This window comes from Carassius carassius, chromosome 16, assembly GCF_963082965.1.
Source record: "Carassius carassius chromosome 16, fCarCar2.1, whole genome shotgun sequence".
In the NCBI taxonomy this organism is placed as follows: Eukaryota; Metazoa; Chordata; class Actinopteri; order Cypriniformes; family Cyprinidae; genus Carassius; species Carassius carassius.
Window position 1 is genome coordinate 8,005,149 of NC_081770.1, and position 21,929 is coordinate 8,027,077.

The following is a 21,929-nucleotide window of genomic DNA, read 5'->3' on the forward strand; positions in this document are numbered from 1 at the left end:
TGGCATTAATTCAACATGAATTGTTCAGGTAAAGTAAACAAAACTGAAAAATCATTTTTTTGAGTGTAGTGATGTGAAAATGTTTCCATGAGCTGCAATTTGGAACTCCAGTCATGTCACATTTATTTATATAGTATATGGCTTTAAGTCAAGTCATGTCACCTTTATTTATATAGTGCTTTAAAATAAATACATTGTGTCAAAGCAACTGAACAACATTCATTAGGAAAACAGTGTCAATAATGCAAAATTACCATTAAAGGCAGTTCATCATTGAATTCAGTGATGTCATCTCTGTTCAGTTTAAATATTGTCTGTGCATTCATTTGCAATCAAGTCAACTATATCGCTGTAGTAGATGAAGTGTCCCCAACTAAGCAAGCCAGAGGCGACAGCGGCAAGGAACCAAAACTCCATCGGTGACAAAATGGAGAAAAAAACCTTGGGAGAAACCAGGCTCAGTTGGGGGGCCAGTTCTCCTCTGACCAGACGAAACCAGTAGTTCAATTCCAGGCTGCAGCAAAGTCAGATTGTGCAGAAGAATCATCTGTTTCCTGTGGTCTTGTCCTGGTGCTCCTCTGAGACAAGGTCTTTACAGGGGATCTGTATCTGGGGCTCTAGTTGTCCTGGTCTCTGCTGTCTTTCAGGGATGTAGAGGTCCTTTCTAGGTGCCAATCCACCATCTGGTCTGGATACGTACTGGATCCGGGTTACTGTAGTGACCGTCTGACGATGTTTGATAGGGAGCAAAGTACAGTGTGGACAGGACCGGGATAATATGGTCTTCTAATATACTTCTTGGTTCTTCTAAGAAACTCTAGCTGCTGCATTTTGGACTAGCTGTAGTTTGTTTACTATGGTCTAAATCCTGACTGGAAATCCTCACAAATACCATTTTTCTCTAAGAAGGAATATAATTGTGAGGATACTACCTTTTTCTAGTATCTTGGAAAGAAAAGTGAGATTCGAGATCGGTCTATAATTAACTATTTCTTTGGGGTCAAGTTGTGGTTTTTTGATGAGAGGCTTAAAAACAGCCAGTTTGAAGGTTTTGGGGACATATCCTAATGACTATGAGGAATTAATAATAGTCAGAAGAGGATCTATGACTTCTGGAAGCAAGAAGCTTTACACTATTAAACACACACACAAATGTCTGTGTAGCAATATTTCTATAAAGAAGTTCCACAGAGTATCCATGTTTTTACTTAACGTCTGATCTCACCTACCAATTGTATAAACGCCACACGCCAATCGTGTTTCAAAGCAAATCGTTTAAAACTCCAACAAAACAAACTTTGGTTTGGTTCAAAATGACATCAGACTATTTAGTTCTTTGATTTTGCTTGAAGTTTACTGGAGCAATAGCTCTCAAAGATGCCAATCTGTTTTAAATCTGTAGGTGTTTACAAATGTACAAATTTTGTGCACATAATATCTCACCTGATCCTGATCATTGTGGTGTGTCCTATTTCCTGTTTGAACAATAACAATAACTTTGGTAAGTTATTATAACAATACATACACAAATACGTTTTTTTTTTTTTATACATAAATCTAATTCCAGCTTGTCAAATCAGCTGTATGCAATACTTGCCATTGTGTCTTGATCTCCTGCAGTGACAGTAAATCACACCAGAAGCTGCAACCAGCAGTACCACAACAACAACAGCAGCAGAAACAGCAGCAACAGCAGCAGCAGTTAAATCTGAAACAGTTGAAGACAGACAGAGTTCTTTTCTCATGATGGACTGATAACTTTACCTATACATTTGACAAATATTTAGTAGAATGTTGTACACTGTAAAAAAAGAAGAAGAAGAAGAAGAAGAAGAAGAAAGTTATTTGTAATTTATTTTTTCATTATAGGGTGAAATACCTGTTTTTAGGGTGAAGTCAGCTAAAATGGGCCAAACAACTTTGTAGCGTCATATCTCTTACAAATTTTTATAGTCAGTCACAATAACTGAGCTTGCATTGTTGCTTCAACACTTGTTGACATGTAACAATAATTTTGATTGGTCTGAGTTTCTTAAGGAATCATTTTAATAATTATTCAATAAAAAAAAATCTAAAATAAATAAATAAAAGATTTAACAAATAAATGTATTTTAAGTACAGGGCTGCATATACACAAGCATTTTTACACAGAAATTGAGGATGAAAATAGTTTTATAGGCTGAGATATGCATGCATACACTGTAAAACCCGACAAGTTAACTTAACTCAAACCGTTTGAGTAAACAGATTGCTTTGATTTAAACCATGTAAGTTTTAAAACTTTGCATTCAAGTAATTAAGTGATTAACTAAGTGCTGATTGAAAATTAGTGATGAACAGCTGCTGTTAACAAACAGAATCACTGAAGAAAAGAGAAACACAAGAACTACTACAACTGACTTCAGACACAGCCTTAGATGAAATCAACTGAAAAAAAATACATGAAATCTCTCAAGATCTGATATAACAACCCCACAAACAGCATCACCAGCTCCACTTATTAATAACCAGACTGACTTTATTTCTGTCAGACGTCTACAGAAGATCTTATTGAGAATGAACTAAGGTTTAGATGTTGATTTATTGTTTCATTTGAAGTAACCATGTTAGAGATCACTGTTTGCTTTAGTTGGGCTCTTGACCCTTGATTTCTGTCTTTTTGTTTTCTCTGGCTGTTATAACCGTGTGTTTCTAAAACACATTTGTTGTACCTCAAAAGCCCAGAAGAAATGCCATCAGGTGTTAACCTGTACCTAGATGTAGGTTGTTATACTTCATGATAATCATCAATTATTGAACTGTATAGAGTCTAATCTCTGATGAAATAGGTGTTGTAAAATTCGATTGATTATATAGTTAAAGTGATTCTAAGTAGAAGTGGTTCTATGATAATCAGTTAATATGAATGACTTTCAAACTGAGTGGTCTTCTACGGTGTCAAACAGTCACACAAAGACATCAATAATCAGCGTATGAACCTCAACAATGGTGACCATAAAAAAAATTGCTGCAGAGCATGCTGGGAGCCATGGATGAGTTTTGTACTACAATAGTACCCAGCATGCATTGCAGCATGTTTTTTTCATCACCATTGTAGAGGTTCATATTCTGATTAATGTCTGTGTTTGACCAATTACTGGCATAGAAGAAAAATGTATGTGTACAAAATGTTTATGAAGTCATTTTTATATTAACTGAATCTTCGTGTCATTTTTACTAGGTCCACTTCTACTAGTTGCACATTTATTTCATCAGAGATTAGACTCTGTACGGATCAATAATTGTGAATAATAATGAATAACTATCCTCACCAATATAAAGTATAACAACCTACACCTAGACACAGGTTAACACCTGATGGCATTTTTCTTCTGGGCTTCTGAGTTACAACAAATGTGTTTGAGAAACACACGGTTATAACAGCCAGAGAAAAGACTAAAACAGAAGTCAAGGGTCAAGGGCCCAACTAAAGCAAACACTGATCTCTAACAGGGTTACTTCAAATGAAACAATAAATCAACATCTAAACCTTAGTTCATTCTCAGTAAGATCTTCTGTAGACGTCTGACAGAAATAAAGTCAGTCTGGTTATTAATAAGTGGAGCTGGTGATGCTGTTTGTGGGGTTGTTTAATCAGATCTTGAGAGATTTCATGTATTTTATTTCAGTTGATTTCATCTAAGGCTGTGTCTGAAGTCAGTTGTAGTAGTTCTTGTGTTTCTCTTTTCTTCAGTGATTCTGTTTGTTGACAGCAGCTGTTCATCACTAATTCTCAATCAGCACTTAGTTAATCACTTAATTACTTAATTGCAATGTACATCTTCTTTCAGTGAACTCAACTGAATTAAGTTCAGAGTCCTCATAACTGGTAGTTTTTTCAACTTAAATGGTTTAAGGCAATCGGTTTCCTCAAACGGTTTGAGTTAACATAACTTGTCAGGTTTGAATGAGGCTGTGTCTGAAGTCAGCTGTAGTTCCTTTCTCTCTTTTCTTCAGTGATTCTGTTTGTTAACAGCAGGTGTTCATTACTAAAGCTTAATTATTACTCAATTAATCACTTAATTACTTAATTGCAATGTATATCTTCTTTCAGTGAACTCAACTGAATTAAGTTCAGAGTACTTATAACTGTTAGTTTTTTCAACTTAAACGGTTTAAGGCAATCGGTTGCCTCAAATGGTTTGAGTTAACATAACTTTAGGATATCTGTTTACTCAAACCGTTTGAGTTAAGTTTAATTTTCGGGTTTTAAAGTCAAGGCAATCGGTTTACTCAAACGATTTGAGTTAAGTTAACTTGTCGGGTTTTACAGTGTATAAAATCTAGTAAATATATATATATATATATATATATATAATTTTTTGCTATTTGTTATAATAAATTAAAAATGTTTACCAGAAAAAAAACTGCCAAAACATTTTTTTATATATTCCCTCAATATAGCATATATATTATATATATTATATAATCTTACCGTGGTCGAGTAACCACCAGGAAAATAAGGGCAAAATGAAGAACAGCTTCATTTTCATTAGGTTTTCTAAAAAAAAATGCAGAATTTGGCAAATAATAGTGCTGCTATTTCTCGTCAGTAAACCCCGAAGTCATTGTGTCGTCTTCTTATTGTTTTACGGTGGTTGGCATCCAGCGTATCAGTGCATTACAAACTGTTGTGTCACCAATGAAAAGTGAAAATGTAACTTGGGTGGCTGCCTACGCACTGCTGCGCGATGACGTAGAGACGTGTCGTCTTCACGTTCTTTAAGTCAGGTTTTATTAACACATCTTAGGAGGAGTGTAGATAATCTATATTTACGCGCAGATAATCGGCACAGCCAATTAATTACCTGTAATCACATCATCAATCCAACAACCGCGCGAGAGAACCACTATATCACATGCATTCAGTGTGCCTCGTGTATAACCTATATATAATAATATAATAATCAGTAACTGCATCAATAATTCAATATATATATATATATATATATATATATATATATATATATATATATATATATATATATATATATATATATATATATATATATATATATATATGTATTAAATTGCGTGAACAGGTGTTTATTTTTTGCCATGTTATACACGGTGCCCGTGAGGTGACTTGTTCGGTTTACTTAGTTTTGTCACATAATAACTCGTGGGAACGTGATAATATGTCGTGGCCACGAGATATTAATTTGTGGGAACGTCATATTAACTCGTGGGAACGTGATATTACGTTGTGGCCACGAGATAATTTTGTCGAGGTAACGATATCCTTTTGTCGTGGCCTCGAGTCTCGAGATGCTATATTGAGGGAACGTCATCCATTTCTCGTCCATTTTTTTAATGCATAAACAAACCTGAGTGACCGTAGCAACCCGGGATTATCAGAGATATATTCATTATAATATTTTATTTTGAATAAAGAAATTAATATATTCATTTATACATATAAATTGTGCATAAAAATGTATGCATTTATGAAATTGTATGTACATGTCGAGCATTTACAGTACGCTATTATTTACAAAAGTATTCAGAACGTTAAAACTAAGTGAACCGAACAAGTCACCTCACGGCCACCGTTATAAACCAGCCTTCGGATGCTTTCACTTTCGAATTAGCGATCATGTCATCACGTTTTACAAGAAAATATAATTGTCTGTGTTGCTTAAATCTATACACCTTTCACTTTTTAGGACTAAAACAAAAGATGGATTCATAATAATAATAATAATAATAATAATAATAATAATAATAATAATAATAATAATAATTATTATTATTATTATTATTATTATTAATAATAATATTGTTATTATTATTGCTACAATGACAAACTTGCTTACTTAATGTATATTAATAATACGATTAGGCATGGCATACACCCCGTGCTGTTTTATTAAGCCTAATAAATTACAGAATGTTTAGCAAACACTAAGGAATCAAATTAAATCAAATTTTCCGCGCTCTGCTCACACATTCACGATTGTTCTGATGCGGCAAATATGCTCGCACTGAAAGCGCCTCTCTTCACGTGACTCCTGCTACAATGTGTCACGGCTCTGCAGCGCGCGCCTTATGAAGCAGATGCTTTGAAGCAGCGCATGTCATGCCTGCGACCATCGACCACGTCAAATTTTAACTTTCTCACATTCTCAAAAAAAATGACGCACTTTAGATTCCCAACCGAGAGTGCGCGATAGTTAAATCGAACCCGAAAGTAAAACCGAAATGTCCTTTCAAAAGCGATGTTGTTGCCCAGCTTTTTTAAATACAGCCTGTGAACTGGGAGGATCAAACTGTGTCGGGGAGGATTCACACAACACACTGACAGTTATACCGTGTTTTCAGCACATTGTGTTAATAGATATGCTGGTAAACTTTTGAAGAAAATGTCTCGCATCTCTGTTTTGTTCTGTTTGTGCTGCTGGAATCTGATTGGTAAGTTTTAATTATATGTTGTTGTTCTTTTCCTTCTCAGAGTAATAATGTAGCTACCACATTTAAACAGAAAGGGTACAACAACTGTCACTCAGGTAGTACACTTTAGGTACTAAAAAATACATGTGATATTCTATGTTAAGTATTTTTTTTTATTTTTTTTTACTGATTTATTTATTTAGGTTTAATAAATGCTGCACACTAACTTTCCTCTAAAACATAACTTTAAAACAAATTAAATTTAAGGATTTTTATGCACCGTAAAGATTAAGATTTAATCTTGTCCTAAAGAAAGTCACATGACTGCAAAAGCTGTTGTTTTAGGAACCATGTTTGTTTTGCACTGTTTATGTTTTTAATGCACTAAATAAACTAAAATGTTTAGTATGAAAATCCACTATATAACAGTTTTGGATACTGTGCTTATTAAAAGTTATTGCTAATAATAATAATAATAATAATAATAATAATAATAATAATAATTCTTGTGCTGGAAGACACTGTGGCATTAAGCTATTATGAAGGGGGATGTGTGTGTATAAAACTAATTACATTAGTTACCTTTGAATCTCACTTTTGTGTTATTTTTGTCACCTAGGGTGGTCTTACATACTTGTTTTTGATAAAAATAAATAAATAAATAAATAAAAATATGTGAAGGCTCTTTCACAACATAAGTGAAATGAGTGATCCTCAGGCTGAGGGAAGTGCCTCTTCCTCAACACTTACTACCAATTTGTGTCAACATGGGGTCAGGAGAGAAAAACAAAGTAACCAGTTTAACAGGTCAAAATTTTCTCCTATAATGCCTGATGAGGTTAGAGAACACCTGACAAGAGATCAGAGACCATTCCTTCATCCAGAATCACTCCAGGCCCTTTAGATTCCCAGCTCCATGTTGGTGCTTCTTCTTGCAAACACATCTTGAGTGTTTGCTGCTTAAAAGCTTTTTTTTTTTGGTTCCATCTGACCATAGAAGCCAGTCCCATTTGAAGATCTAGTCATGTCTGTTAACTGAATTACTTTATTTTGTTTTTGGATGCGCTATGTAATTTTTCTTGAAACCCTCCCAAAAAACATGTGGTGATGTAGGTTCTGTTTGACCATTTTTTTTTAAGGTTTTCTGACCCCGAGACTCAACTGTTCTTTATTTCTCCAGCTGTGATCCTGTGAACCTGGGAGTCTTTAGCCACTCAAACTTTTCTTCTCACCACACATTAGGACGATATAGACACACATCCTCTTCCAGGCAGTTTCGTAACATTTTATATTGATTGGGAATTCTTAATTATAGCCCTGATGGTGGAAATGGGAATTTTCACTGCTCTAGCTCTTTGTCTTAAAGCCACTTCACTAATTTTGTGAAGGTCAATTTTATTTTGATGCACATCAGAAATATATTCTTTTTTTTTTTTTTTTTTGATGGATGATTAAAGGAATTTAAGCTTAGTTTTCCCTCCTCTTTATATTTCTGTGAAACAGGAAGCCATGGCTCGATAATTTCATGTTTATAATCATGCTGGAGTGCTCAATAACTAATAAAATGCTAAATTGAAGATTATGATTGGTTTTGTGGTCAAGCGTCACATTTAATAACTGTTTTATTTCCTATTTGGTTTTTAGTATATACTACTGTAAGGTCAACCTTGCATGGATTACGTTTAAAAAGATTAACAGTTGAAAACATTTGTTGGAAATTTTAATAAAGTAATCAAAAAGTAATCAAATGTAATCAGTTACATTACTTTAATAAAGTGATTGAAATAGTTCCACTACTTTATACAATTTAAATAGGATAACTTGGAATCTGTAACCGATTACATTTCCAAAGTAACCTTCCCAACACTGTTTGTCAGATAGACGTTTCTGCTAATCGGTCAGTCAGTCAAAACAAAAAATAAAAATAAAAAAAATAAATGGCATATGTGTTGCTTATTAATTACAGTCATCTATATTTGAACCTTAATTTATGTAAAATATTTTTATTATCTAGGTGTTTTTGGTGAGACAGTGTCGGTGATGGAGGGAGATTCTGTCACTCTTAACACTGATGTTAGTGAATTACATGAAGAGGATGACATTCTGTGGAATTTTGGAGCTGACAACTCTGCCTTAGCTGAAATCAGTAGAGAGAAACAAATCTTTTCCATATATGATGATGTACCAGATGGGAGATTCAGAGACAGACTGAAGCTGGACCATCAAACTGGATCTCTGACCATCACAAACATTACATATGAACACGCTGGGATCTATAAACTAGAGATAATTGGTGTGAAATGGTCATCAAAAACATTCAGTGTTTCTGTCTATGGTGAGTAGAAATCATTTGTGCTGTCTTTTTATATATTCTTGTTTTATAGTTTGAGGTGACAGATCGTATAAACACTCACTCTCATGTTTTACAGCTCATATACCTGTTCCTAACATTACCAGTGTCTGTTCTTCATCATCATCAGGATCATCATACTGTTCATTGTTGTGTTTAGTGGTTAATGTGAGCCATGCTACACTCTCTTGGTACAAAGGAAACAGTTTATTGTCCAGCATCAGTGTGTCTGATCTCAGCATCAGTCTCTCTCTACCTCTGGAGGTGGAATATCAGGATAAAAACACCTACAGTTGTGTGATCAACAATCCCTTCAGCAACCAGACCAGACATCTCAACATCAGCAAACTATGTCACACATGTTCAGGTAAGGCAGTACTGATATTAACATTTATTCATTGAGCTGATCTCCGTCTACTGTTGCAGCTCAGATTCAATAAATTACATCAAAGACCGTTAGCCCCCATCACAGACCGTTCTTGAGATTCACTTTTGAGGGAGTGGCCTATCAATATACAGTCCTGCCAATTGGACTGTCTCTGGACCCGCACAGTTTTACATAGTGTGTAGATGTGGCTCTCTCCCCTCTGAAGCAATAATCTGCATCTTGAATTACCTCAATGATTTTTACAGGTCACTGCTGCTCAGCCACCTTGAGTGGCTTGGGTTGAGAATCAATCCTAACAAGAGCTTTTTTTCCTCCCAGCCAGCCAGTAATATTTTGGTACATTTATAAGTCTAGATGCAGGCATGCTGGAATGCTTTCTGACAGTTCAGTTGCTATTGGTGTCATTCAGGCTAGGGAGTTCATGTCCCCTCAGGGCTTTCCAGAGGATACTTGGCCTCGTGTCAGCTGCTTCCCCTGTTATTCCTCTGGGCCTGCTTAAGATGCAGCCACTCCAATATCAGTCTTGTGTAGCCAGAACTTTAGAATGATGACAGAAGGTCTGGGAACCTTTCTTCGATTATAGTTATGCGTCACAAAGATATGGTCCCTAAGATGATCACAAATCACAAGTTATCAAGCTTCTAGCCCTACCTAATTGAGAGGGTGAGCAGGGTCCAAATCCACTCTAATTTGGCACTTTTCCACTGCATGGTACAGCACGGTACGGTTCAGTTTGGTTAATGTTTGGGGGGGGGGGGTAATGAAACGTGTCATGTGTGTTCTGCTGGTCACGGATTGGCCACAGTGAATTTTTACTACCTGCATCACCGAACTTGCAGCACAAACACAACAGAACAGCTAGCTTTAAATCAGCACAGCCATAAGGATCGAGCGCAACTATTTTAAACAAGCGTACCTTTTTTAACAACCAGAAAGTGGGATTTTAGTTGTCTGTTGAAGAAGTATGGAAATTCCTCTCATTGAAAGTAGAAGAGCGAATCCAGCTAGAGATTGATGGGGCAGCATGGAATAAAAACGTTTTTCAGGAGCCTTGGCAGTAGAGGAACGCAGCAACTATAACGACATGTGAATAACTCGATATCTGATGCTATAACACTGGCTTATGACTCAGCAGGCTTGCAATGTCATATAGGAGTGAGGGCCCACTCCACCAGAGGTAAAGCCCCCTCTTGGGCTTGGTCAGCGGGATTTCTATTGGTGATATCTTTGCAGCTGCCAACTGGTCATCACCATCTTCCTTAACCAGGTTTTAAAATTTAGACACTTTGGATTTTGTCTGTTTAACTTCACCTAATCCACCCTTGTTGTGGGTAGGATTTTTTTAATGTAGTCATCAGCCTAAGAGGCTTGAATTGTTAGCTCATGCTTACAGGAGCCCTCAATGCAAGTGCTCTGGAGCTGGGCTTGCAAAGCGGCTTTTTTCTTCACTCACTTGTAGTGTAACAGAGGCCAGCAAGTAGGTGCTGTGAATGTAAACCTCATTCCCCTGATCTCAAAAGGCACACTGATACTAGTGGATGCAGTCTTTAGCCTCCTTGTTGGTGTGCCAGCCTCCATTGCGGAGACCCTGGTTCGAGACCCACTCGAAGTAGGTGAATGGGACCCACTACTATATTACGACACTATTAGATACATTCCCCAAAGTGTGTTAAAACAATGGGAAAGACTGTTCGAAAGGGAACTCTTCAGCTACTATCATAACCTTGGTTCCCTGAGAGAAGGGAACTAGTGTTGCGCAGGCTGCTGTACTAAAAGGCTGCACACTTCTCTTCAGTTGAAAAATTCTGATTAAAGGGCACTCAGAGCCAACTTTTATAGCAGTCGGCTCCACCCCTTTTGGCAGGTTGAACACCATTTGTTTGTGCAGCAACACAAACGTGAAGAAATCAGGCTTTAGAACCAGAGTAAACAGGAGTTTCCCCAAAGCATGTTAGCACAACAAAAGACAACGTTCAGAAAAGAAACATGGTTACATAAGTTACTCCATAAAAAAGTAACTAATTACATTATTTACTGTTTTAGAAAACAATGTTACTTTGGCATTATTTTTGTCACCTGGGCTGGGCTTACATATTTGTTTTATTAACAAAAAAACAAAAGTTATATTTTTGTCTACTATAATGGCCTTTTCACACCAGGAGTGAAATAAATAAGCCTCAGGCTGAATGAAGTGTCACTGAAGGAAATAAGGCTCACTCTACACACTGAACAGAAAATTACATTTTTGAAAATGTATCCATATATCAGTATATTCTCTTATTTTTTTTGCAGCTCGTCTGCCTGTTCCTAACATTACCAGAGTCTGTTCTTCGTCATCATCATCATCATCATCACAGCAGAATTGTTCACTGTTGTGTTCAGTGGTGAATGTGGGTCATGTGACTCTCTCCTGGTACAAAGGAAACAGTTTATTGTCCAGCATCAGTGTGTCTGATCTCAGCATCAGTCTCTCTCTACCTCTGGAGGTGGAATATCAGGAGAAAAACAGCTACAGCTGTGTGCTCAATAATCCCATCAGAAACCAGACCACACATCTGGACATCAGCAAACTCTGTCAACCATGTTCAGGTACCGAAGTAGTATTAACATTTATTCATTGAGCTGATCTTTGTCTATTGTTGTAGTTCAGACTCAATAACTTATATGAATGTCTCTTTCAGGGTGCTTTCACACTTTTGTCTCACACCCAGGTTCGATTGACATCAGGGTTCATGATTTCTAAGCAACGTGGTAAACATATGCAGGCTTGATGATGCAATCGAACCATGGTTCGGACCCAGAAAATTTATATGAACTCAGTCCAGCAGGGGCAGGGTGAGGGTGGAGCACTAGTTTGGACTAGGAAATCAAATCAAGTGTGAAAGCACCCTTACTCTCCTTAACACCCTGGGAGTAGCACACCCAGGTTCGTTTGACCTCCGAGTTCGGTATGTTTGGCTGTTTGTTGAACTCGGGTCCACACCAAGGAACCGTACTCAAGTCCACTTAAAAAAGATTGTCTGGTGAACGGTCCATGCTCACTCCGGTAAAGTCCTGTTTTGATGTGAATGCCACTGTACTAAATCATGGAAGTGAACCACAATTAATGAAATGTATATTTTTGGCAACTTATTAAAAAAAAATAATCATAATAAAAATAAAAATAATAAAAAAAAATAATAATAACTCAGATATTTCCCTGTAAATTTAAAAGTAATTTGTTACTTTAATTACTTGAAGAAAGTGGTCTGATTAGGTCTCATGCAATTATTTAACCAGCCTAGTTATATGTCCTGTTTCATAAATTATGCTGCCATCTTACTCAATTATTTGACACTATAAATATATTACAGGCAATCTGTAAGATGTTTTTTTTTCTGTCTGCTTGACACTAACAGTCTCTATTTAATGTTAGCAGTTCAGAAAAGCAGTGTATATTGTATTTTTCTTCATCTGCAAGATCTGCTAGTCAGTCAAAAAATGTAAATGGAAAATATGTTGTTCTTTAATTGCAGTGGTCTACCTCTGTAATTACCTTAATAAGAGTAAAATATATTTATTCTCCAGGTGCATTTAGTGAGTCAGTGTCAGTGTCAGTGTTGGAGGGATATTCTGTCTCTCTAAACACAAATGTTACTGAAATACCTGAAGACGATGAGATACTATGGAAATTCGGTGCTGGCAACTCTCTTTTAGCTGAAATCAGTCAAAAGAAACAAATCTTTTCCACATTTGATGATGTTCTTGATGGAAGATTCAGAGACAGACTGAAGCTGGACAATCAAACTGGGTCTCTGACCATCACGCACATCACATATGAACACGCTGGACTCTATAAACTAGAGAGTGTGAAATGGTCATCTAAAACATTCAGTGTTTCTGTCTATGGTGAGTAGAGATCATTTATCCTGTCAATTTACACATTCTTGTTTTTGTTTGAGGTTATGGATTGTATAAATACTCACTCTACACACCCAACAGAACATTTTACATTTATCCATATTTCAGTTAATGCTCATGTTTTGCAGCTCGTCTGCCTGTTCCCACCATTACCAAAGACTGTTCATCATCATCATCATCATCATCATCATCATCTTCATCACAGCAGAATTGTTCACTGGTGTGTTCAGTGGTGAATGTGAGTCATGTGACTCTCTCCTGGTACAAAGGAAACAGTTTATTGTCCAGCATCAGTGTGTCTGATCTCAGCATCAGTCTCTCTCTACCTCTGGAGGTGGAATATCAGGAGAAAAACAGCTACAGCTGTGTGATCAACAATCCCATCAGAAACCAGACCACACATCTGAATATCACTCAACTCTGTCACACACGTCCAGGTATGGAAGTAGTGATATTAGGATTTATTTATTTAGCTGATCTTTGTCTATTGTTGTAGATCAGACTCAATAATTTACATGAATGAAAAATGAAACCTTTAATTATTCGTATCTGAGTAAAATCTGTTAATTTTCCAGGTGTGTTTAGTGAATCAGTGTCAGTGTTGGAGGGAGATTCTGTCACTCTAAACACTGATCTTATTGAAATACGTGAAGATGACATACTGTGGAAATTTGGAGCTGAAAACTCTCTAATAGCTCAAATCAACAGAAATAATCAAACCATCCTCACATATGATGATGGTGCGGATGATAGATTCAGAGACAGACTGAAAGTGGATCATCAAACTGGATCTCTGACAATCACAGACATCACAACTGAACACGCTGGACTCTATACACTAGACATAATTGGTGTAAAATCAAAAACATTCAGTGTTTCTGTCTATGGTTAGTATACAGATAATTTGTGATGTCGTGTTTTATAGTTTGAGATGACAGATCGTATAAGCACTCCACGTTCAAAACACTTAACTAAAAATACAATTATTATGTAAATTTATTAATATTTCAGGTTATCTCATGTTTTTCAGCTCGTCTAACTGTTCCTAACATTACCAGAGACTGTTCATCATCATCATCATCATCATCATCATCATCATACTGTTCATTGTTGTGTTCAGTGGTGAATGTGAGTCATGTGACTCTCTCCTGGTACAAAGGAAACAGTTTATTGTCCAGCATCAGTGTGTCTGATCTCAGCATCAGTCTCTCTCTACCTCTGGAGGTGGAATATCAGGAGAAAAACAGCTACAGCTGTGTGATCAACAATCCCATCAGAAACCAGACCACACATATGAACATCACTCAACTCTGTCAGCCATGTACAGGTATGGGAGTGGTGATATTGACCTTTATTCATTGAGCGCTGTCTGTTGTTGTAGATCAGATTCAATAACTTACATCAATGTCTCTCTTTTACTTTACTTTTCATTCTCCAGACTCAGATTCTTTGACAGTGTTGATCTCTGTTGCTTCTGCTGGATCTCTGTTGCTTGCCGCTGGATTTGGGATCTTCTACATCCATTGGAAATGTAGAAAAATAGATGCAGAATGCAAGTGTTACTTACTGATTTTAATCAAACGATTGCTCATTGTAATTTAATATAATTCAGGAACATAACATCATTTACAGTAGCTCCTGAATAATGTATTTGGTTAGTGGTTTTTCCAGTGACCTGCACCCAAAAATTAAGTTTAAATTAGATTTATCTATTTTATAATTTTTTTTCTATAAAACACAAAAGAAGATATTTTGAAGACAGCACTGTTTAAACTCGGCTGAAAGTAATAATGTCCTACATATGTTAATGCACTTTTTAAAAATTTCTGTATTAAATATATATTATTAATTATGTACACTAGTGATTAAACTTTGAAAGCACTAAAATAACACAGTAGTAAAGAACAATCTAGTTCAGTTTGTCTATAATTCATCCATCTATTTGAGTTTTAATCCATTACTGTTGATCAAACAGTTCAGATTTGTGAAGATGAGATCGATCATGTCGCCATGAGCCAAAGAAATGCACAGACATTGGTAAGATTATTTATTTATAATTATGTTGTGTGTCTTTGTATCATTTCAGAAGTGAGTCAGATGTAGATCAGTGTGTGTTTGTGTTTTTGTCTGTGTAATTATCCATCATATAGTAAAATAAAGAGTAATATATATTCTCTTTCTTCAATGTAAATTCCAGAAGAAGCCATTAAACTGTTCAATGTGAATCGCTGACATACAAGACCTCTGAGTAAGTCTTTTTTATATGTTTATTTTTTTGTCTTCAGTTGTGGCTTTAGAGTCTATTGATAAATAAAAGGAGTCTGATTAGGTTACTTTCATATTTGAACTAGAGTACATTTATAAAGCTACTGAGAAAACACTACAATAATATAATAACTGAATAAAATGTTCTAAAGGTGTTGCAGACAGCAAGAAAAAAAGTACAATCATATAATTATTAAAAATAAATGACAATAAATCAACTTATAAAAGGGAGAAATAAACTGAATCAAACTACTGTATGGCATACATTCATTCAGGATATATTCAGGAATTTTTTTTTCTTTTTTTTTCTTGTAAGTATATATATATCTTTATATCTTTAGTTATTCCTTTTTTTCAGAGCGTTGAAGAGGAGGATCAAGTAGACCATGTGCCTGTTACCATGATAAGATAATCAAACTTTAATCTTTTTTTTTTTTTTTGATCATTTTTTAATAGGAAACTCCTGTGACTAACTTAGAGTTTGAGTCTGTTGTATTGATATTAAGATTTATATTAATGGTAATCTGCATGTCTATATATATCGATAACCTTATACACTCATATCTTGATACCAGTGCAAGTTTCAGTACTTATTTCCATAATTAGCAGTTCTAGTAGAAGAGCTATTCTTGTCAATATCACATCCTGTTTTTATAAAGATCATTTTCTTTGTTTGACAATGCCTTGAAACCATTTTAAGAATAAATTCAATGTTCAATTCACTTTTTGCCTTATTTATGTTATCATGCACATATGCAGCGGTCAATAAATGATAGAGTTTTCTTCAGTTTTGGGGAGTAACTAACTAAAATGATAAATGCTAGCAAGACTTTTTTTTTTTCTTTTTTTTCAGTGGCATAACAACTCCGATGTACAAAGGAAAAACACCAAACAAACACATTAAAAATCAGTAGAAACACTGTTCTCAACATCATAAGTTATTTTTACTCACTTTCAGTTGTTACACTGCTTTGCCCAAAGTCCATTTAAGACAAGTCATGTCACTTGTCGGCCATCTTTGAAACGCCTCTCAGACATGCAAGTACAGCTCATATCTCTTTGAATGGGGAAACATAATTTTCTCTAAAACTGTTCAACACGCTTAGGATTAAATTTAATATTTGAAATCACCAATGAAATCTGACAACTGCCTCATAAATGTTGTTCCTTATTAGCCCAAATGAGTTAAAAAAGCGTATTTTTCAGGCTAGACCAGTGCACATGCACAGTCCTAATCGCATGTCTCAGAATGCTGACAGTTTTTATAGCAACCTGGGCTTCTAACATCAACTGCAGTGACTTTACAGATTTGCAATTAGCTGTTTTAGTTTGAGTGTCGGGCTTCCTTCAATAGAGCAGCCATTTTGAGCGCTGCATTTTTCCCCATTCAAAACTATATGAGTGACAAGTCTTGTTAATTCTATGGTCTTTGCTATGCCTTTGCTGGCATGTAGCGTGACTTCTGTTCACAAATTGCCCCTCATGTTCTGGTATTATATATATGAGTAGTTTCAGCACAGTTGCTTAGAACTTCTGAACAGTTTGGCTAAAAATTCATAAGATTGATCTCTGTAGGTCAATATGTGTATGTTTGTCACTTTGTGCATCAGCCATTTTGAAAGTTGTATCATGGGGAGTGGGATTTATCACCAATATTTTTCACGATAGGCAGAACTTCAGTAGAAACGTCTCAGGTTACGAATGTAACTTTGGTTCCCTGAGTAGGGAACGAGACACTGTGTCCTCTAAGGGGTCGCTATGGGGAGCACCTCGTCGTGACACGTGTCTGAAGCATACATTGAAAAAACACCAACTTGTTTGTCGGCGACTGCCTCTGATGCCACTACCGGCACAACTATAATCAGGCACTGAGAGAACACGTCATTAAATCTTCGTCTGAAGCTTGCATGCGAAGCATGGCAGGGAGCTAGAGGACGCAGTGTCTTGTTCTCTACTCAAGGAACCATGGTTACATTTGTAACCTGAGATGTTCCCTTTCAAGGTAACTTCGAACTGTATCCTCTAGGGGTCGCTATGGGAACAGTATACCCATGCCGCCATGCTGAGGGAATGGTGAATGGTGAACACTAAGTAACTCTACCATTTCCATGACAGTTGCCCCTGGGATGTTTTGATGGCTGTCTGTGACAGTACCCCTTATTGCCAAAGGCCTAAGCTACACACCCAACTTAAATGTTAGGGCCTCTGCCCGGGGTAGAGCTGAAGGCTTGTAATCAGGAAAGATTCATTTAAAGGGATATGGCTAAGAACCTAGCATTTTATTCTAAGTCTTGTCTGTCACACAGGGGCTACCGCTAGCTTTCGTATAAGCTTGCTGAAGGAGCTGTCTTAAAAGATCTCTAGTAGCAACACCCTGTTTAGACAGGTATCCAAGGATATATAGGGGAAGTGGCTCCCAAGATGAACAGGGCTTTTACCTACTCAAGAAAGAGCATGTAGCAACCGGGCGAAGCCCCCACCATATATGATTTTAGAAAATATGCAGAATACTAGCATGCAAACTTACCACAGTGTGGATCTCAGAAAGTGTGCAAAGACTTCACTTGCACACTTACCATAGCATGGATTTTCAAATAATGTTCTGAGGGACTTTCGTGGCACTCTAACAGAGCAGCTCATAGATGGAATGGTGCATCTCAAAACAGTATGAAGTGAGTGAAGTGACATTCAGCCAAGTATGGTGACCCATACTCAGAATTTGTGCTCTGCATTTAACCCATCCGAAATGCACACACACAGAGCAGTGAACACACACACACACACACACACTGTGAGCACACACCCGGAGCAGTGGGCAGCCATTTATGCTACGGCGCCCGGGGAGCAGTTGGGGGTTCGATGCCTTGCTCAAGGGCACCTAAGTCGTGGTATTGAAGGTGGAGAGAGAACTGTACATGCACTCCCCCCACCCACAATTCCTGCCGGCCCGGGACTCGAACTCACAACCTTTCGATTGGGAGTCCGACTCTCTAACCATTAGGCCACGACTTCCCCCAAATGTTTGTATGTTTGAGAGTAATCAACTCGATCTGTGGAAATAATACTGGAGTACTCTTGGAAAAAAACAGAGAGAGGAGAGGAGAACTCCGAGCTCAGAGTAGTGAGCTCTAGGGAACCCTTCTTGGAAAAAGGGAGCACTGCCTAACTTCCAAGAGAATCACCCAAATAGCCCCTCATGTTGAGGAAAGTGATGCTTATTAATCACCATGTGTTGGTGCGCACCGACAACACATAGGTCTTTTTTCGTGCCCCACAAGACACACTGTCAAGACAGGATGAAATACTTATTAATAATTATTAAATACTGCCATAATTAAAAATTAATATCAAGATTGCAATATCAAAATCGTTTTTTTTTTTTTTACTATTTTCAGGGTGGAAAAATTATCATAACTATTGCATAAATATTAATTACTACAAGACAATTCTCTCAAAAAAAAAAAAATTTAAAAAAAATTAAAAAAAAAAAAAAATATATATATATATATATATATATATATATATATATATATATTATGGAACAAGAACATATTACATTAACTTTGCTGAAACAAAAAAAATAGTAATAATATACATTTCAGGTGTCCGGTCAGTTTTGAACACACGTGTGACAACACCCCCCTCCCCAGCCACCCCCTACAACTTCAAATTAAACACTTGGGCTCTGAAAGTGTACTCTCACCTAAAAGATGTATGTCTGCCCAACATAATTCTGAAGAACAGAGAACAGCAGCTTTCAGTCTGACTCAGAAACTGAACCTAAGTAACACTGATCATTTGAGATGGCAGACTACATATTTTCTTTGTTGTTGTTGTTGTTGTTGTTGTTTTCATACACTAACATTAAGAACTCAATAAATATACACAAGCTATTTAAAAATCACAATATTTTTTTAATTCAGTTTTTACCTTCAAATGTAGTTCATCCACAGCTCACACAATATTTTTCTTCTTTTAGCCATTTAACACATCAGGCAACTACCTAACAAAAGTATATTAAATGATTAAAAATAAAGAAGATTTGTATCCATTAAACCAGTTAAAATACATATAACATCATATCATATGCAAATGCAGTGTGTAAACTAGGAGGGTCAAACTGTGTCAGGGGAGGAGTCACATCAGCTTGAGTGTTTTTAGCAGAGGATTTATTAGATCAGACCCTGAACCACTGAAGAAAATGTTTCACAAGTTTGTTTTGTTCTGTTTGTGCTGCTGGAGTCTGACTGGTAAGTTATAAAAACAATTAAAATTTGTTGCTGTTGTTGTTGTTATTGTTTCTGAGCTACTGCTTTTTTTAAGAACTAGACTATTTTCATCTGTACCAAATAAATCATTACTACGAAATCTGTTTATATTGATTTCATGTCTTTTTTTCAGAATTTAACACTTGATGTTTTCAGGGCTGGAAATATACACAGAACTAAAATGGTTAAAAAAAATAAAATAAAAAAAGTAGGGAACGCAAATCTCTACAGTTAATGTAGATGTCTTTGTTTATATTCTGTATGGTGACTCAGAAAGTGAAAATGTACAATATGTTGCTTTTTTTATCTATTTTGAAAGAATTACATGTTTTAAAGAATTTCCGTGCAGTCATAATAAATATCTACAAAAGTCATGGAAAGTTATTAGTCCAAATGTGCAGGAGCCCTGAGAGAATGAGAGACAACAGTAAAAGTATTGAAAATATTCAGCACAACAAACAATGTACTTTGGACATTAATTTACAAAAAAAAAAAAAATAATAATAATAATAAAAAATGTGAATATCCCTGTCCATTTTTTTTCTCTGATGCTTTTGCGAATGTTCTTCAGTTCACATGTACATTATTTCAGGATTTGTAAACTAACACGAGCATTAATCTGTGACAAAACCTCTTCATGTTCATCAGGTGTGTTTGGTGCAGAAACAAATGAAATCCAGTCAGTGTCAGTGATGGAGGGAGATTCTGTCACTTTAAAAACTAACGTCACTGAATTACATGAAGATGATGAAATAGCATGGAAATATGGAGCTGAGAAGTCTCTCATAGTTAAAATCAGTGATAAGAAACAAATCTCTTTCACATATGATGGTCCTAATGGTAGATTCAGAGACAGAGTGAAGCTGGACAATCAAACTTTATCTCTGACCATCACGAACATCACAACTGAACACGCTGGAGTCTATGAACAACAGATAAGGGGAGCGAGACTGTCATCAAAAACATTCAATGTTTCTGTCTATCGTGAGTAGAGTTCTGCCATTCACATATTCTTGTTTTAAAGTTTTAGGTGACAGATAAAAACTCACTCAACACCATGATAATAAAATTGTTGTTTATATTTCTGTTTATTCTTTCACGTTAAAGCTTGTCTGACTGTTCCTGTCATAAGAAGAGACTGTTCATCATCATCATCATCATCTTCATCACAGCAGAATTGTTCATTGTTGTGTTCAGTGGTGAATGTGGGTCATGTGACTCTCTCCTGGTTCAAAGGAAACAGTTTATTGTCCAGCATCAGTGTGTCTGATCTCAGCATCAGTCTCTCTCTACCTCTGGAGGTGGAATATCAGGAGACAAACAGCTACAGCTGTGTGATCAACAATCCCATCAGAAACCAGACCACACATCTGGACATCAGCAAACTCTGTCAAACATCTTCAGGTACAGCACTGATATACATGTTCAAGTACTGAACTAATCTCACTGTTAGTGTAGATCAAACTTGCACATTCACACACATTACAGTTTTTTTCAGTGACTAACAAGCGTTTTTCCAAGCAGTTGTCACATTTTCAAAACTCTAAACAATTAGCACAGCATCGGTCTATTGTGGCCATACCATTCACACATTTCATGTCGTTTTCACACAATATGGAGTAATTGAACACATTTCCACAATGCTTACATTTTCTTAACAGACAAGCTATACCTCCCAACAAAATTATGGATTGTTTTTGAAGTATTTACGAATGTTAACACACAATATCCCACAATAGCAAAAACAATATTCCAAACCTTAGATACAGTATAAAAACCTCTGCTTCTGCAACGATATCAGTTTAAAAACAATATCTTAGCTGATAATAAACAAACAATTGATTAATTGACACACAGCTGATTTATGTTGTTTAAATTGGGCCAACCACAGCTGATTCCAGTCTGGCTTAGACTCAGTGGCAGGGGTTATTTTTTTCTATTATATTGACACTTGTACAATAAAAGGAGGACTTTGAGGAGTGATGTTTTTGGAAACAGAAACAGAAAAAGACAAACACTGTAATGTCTGGACGAGGAAGAGTAAGAGCAAGGGGCCCAGGGTATGGAGCTAAACGAGTCTCAAAAAAGAAAAATGCACACACTACATTCAAATATGCACACACTACATTCAAATATGCACACACAGGATTCATACATGCACACACATGATTCATAAATACACACACAGGATACACAAATGTGCACAAAATTCACAAATGCACGCCAAAATGTAAAAAGCACAGAAGATTCACAAATGCATACAAAATTCACAAATGCACACAAAATTCATAAATACACACACAATTCAGAAATGCAAACAACATTTACA

General features: G+C 36.2%; 2 protein-coding genes across 2 annotated transcripts in view; both read left to right on the top strand.

The window, feature by feature from the left end:
- Positions 1–8,454: 8,454 nt before the first annotated feature.
- On the top strand, positions 8,455–15,381 carry LOC132159332 (SLAM family member 9-like). The gene is made up of 3 exons (XM_059568845.1): positions 8,455–8,764; positions 14,098–14,352; positions 15,353–15,381. The coding sequence occupies exons 1-3, from the start codon at positions 8,470–8,472 to the stop codon at positions 15,379–15,381; spliced, it is 579 nt and encodes a 192-aa protein (XP_059424828.1). The 5' UTR covers positions 8,455–8,469.
- A 4,040-nt stretch (positions 15,382–19,421) lies between these two features.
- LOC132159333 (SLAM family member 5-like) overlaps positions 19,422–21,929 on the top strand; it is a 110,295-nt gene continuing 107,787 nt past the window's right edge. The window contains exons 1-2 of the mRNA XM_059568846.1: positions 19,422–19,582; positions 20,249–20,584. Of these exons, the coding sequence (XP_059424829.1) occupies positions 19,534–19,582; positions 20,249–20,584 (385 nt within the window). The 5' untranslated portion in view covers positions 19,422–19,533. The remainder of the gene's footprint in view (positions 19,583–20,248; positions 20,585–21,929) is intronic.

Excerpts from the sequence above, each read along its gene's own strand:
- LOC132159332 (XM_059568845.1), top strand. The coding sequence starts at position 8,470 with ATGGAGGGAGATTCTGTCACTCTTAACACTGATGTTAGTGAATTACAT. Across the intron at positions 8,765-14,097 it reads ATTCAGTGTTTCTGTCTATG|CTCGTCTAACTGTTCCTAAC; the intron begins GTGAGTAGAAAT and ends CATGTTTTTCAG. Across the intron at positions 14,353-15,352 it reads CAATCCCATCAGAAACCAGA|TTGTGGCTTTAGAGTCTATT; the intron begins CCACACATATGA and ends TTTTGTCTTCAG.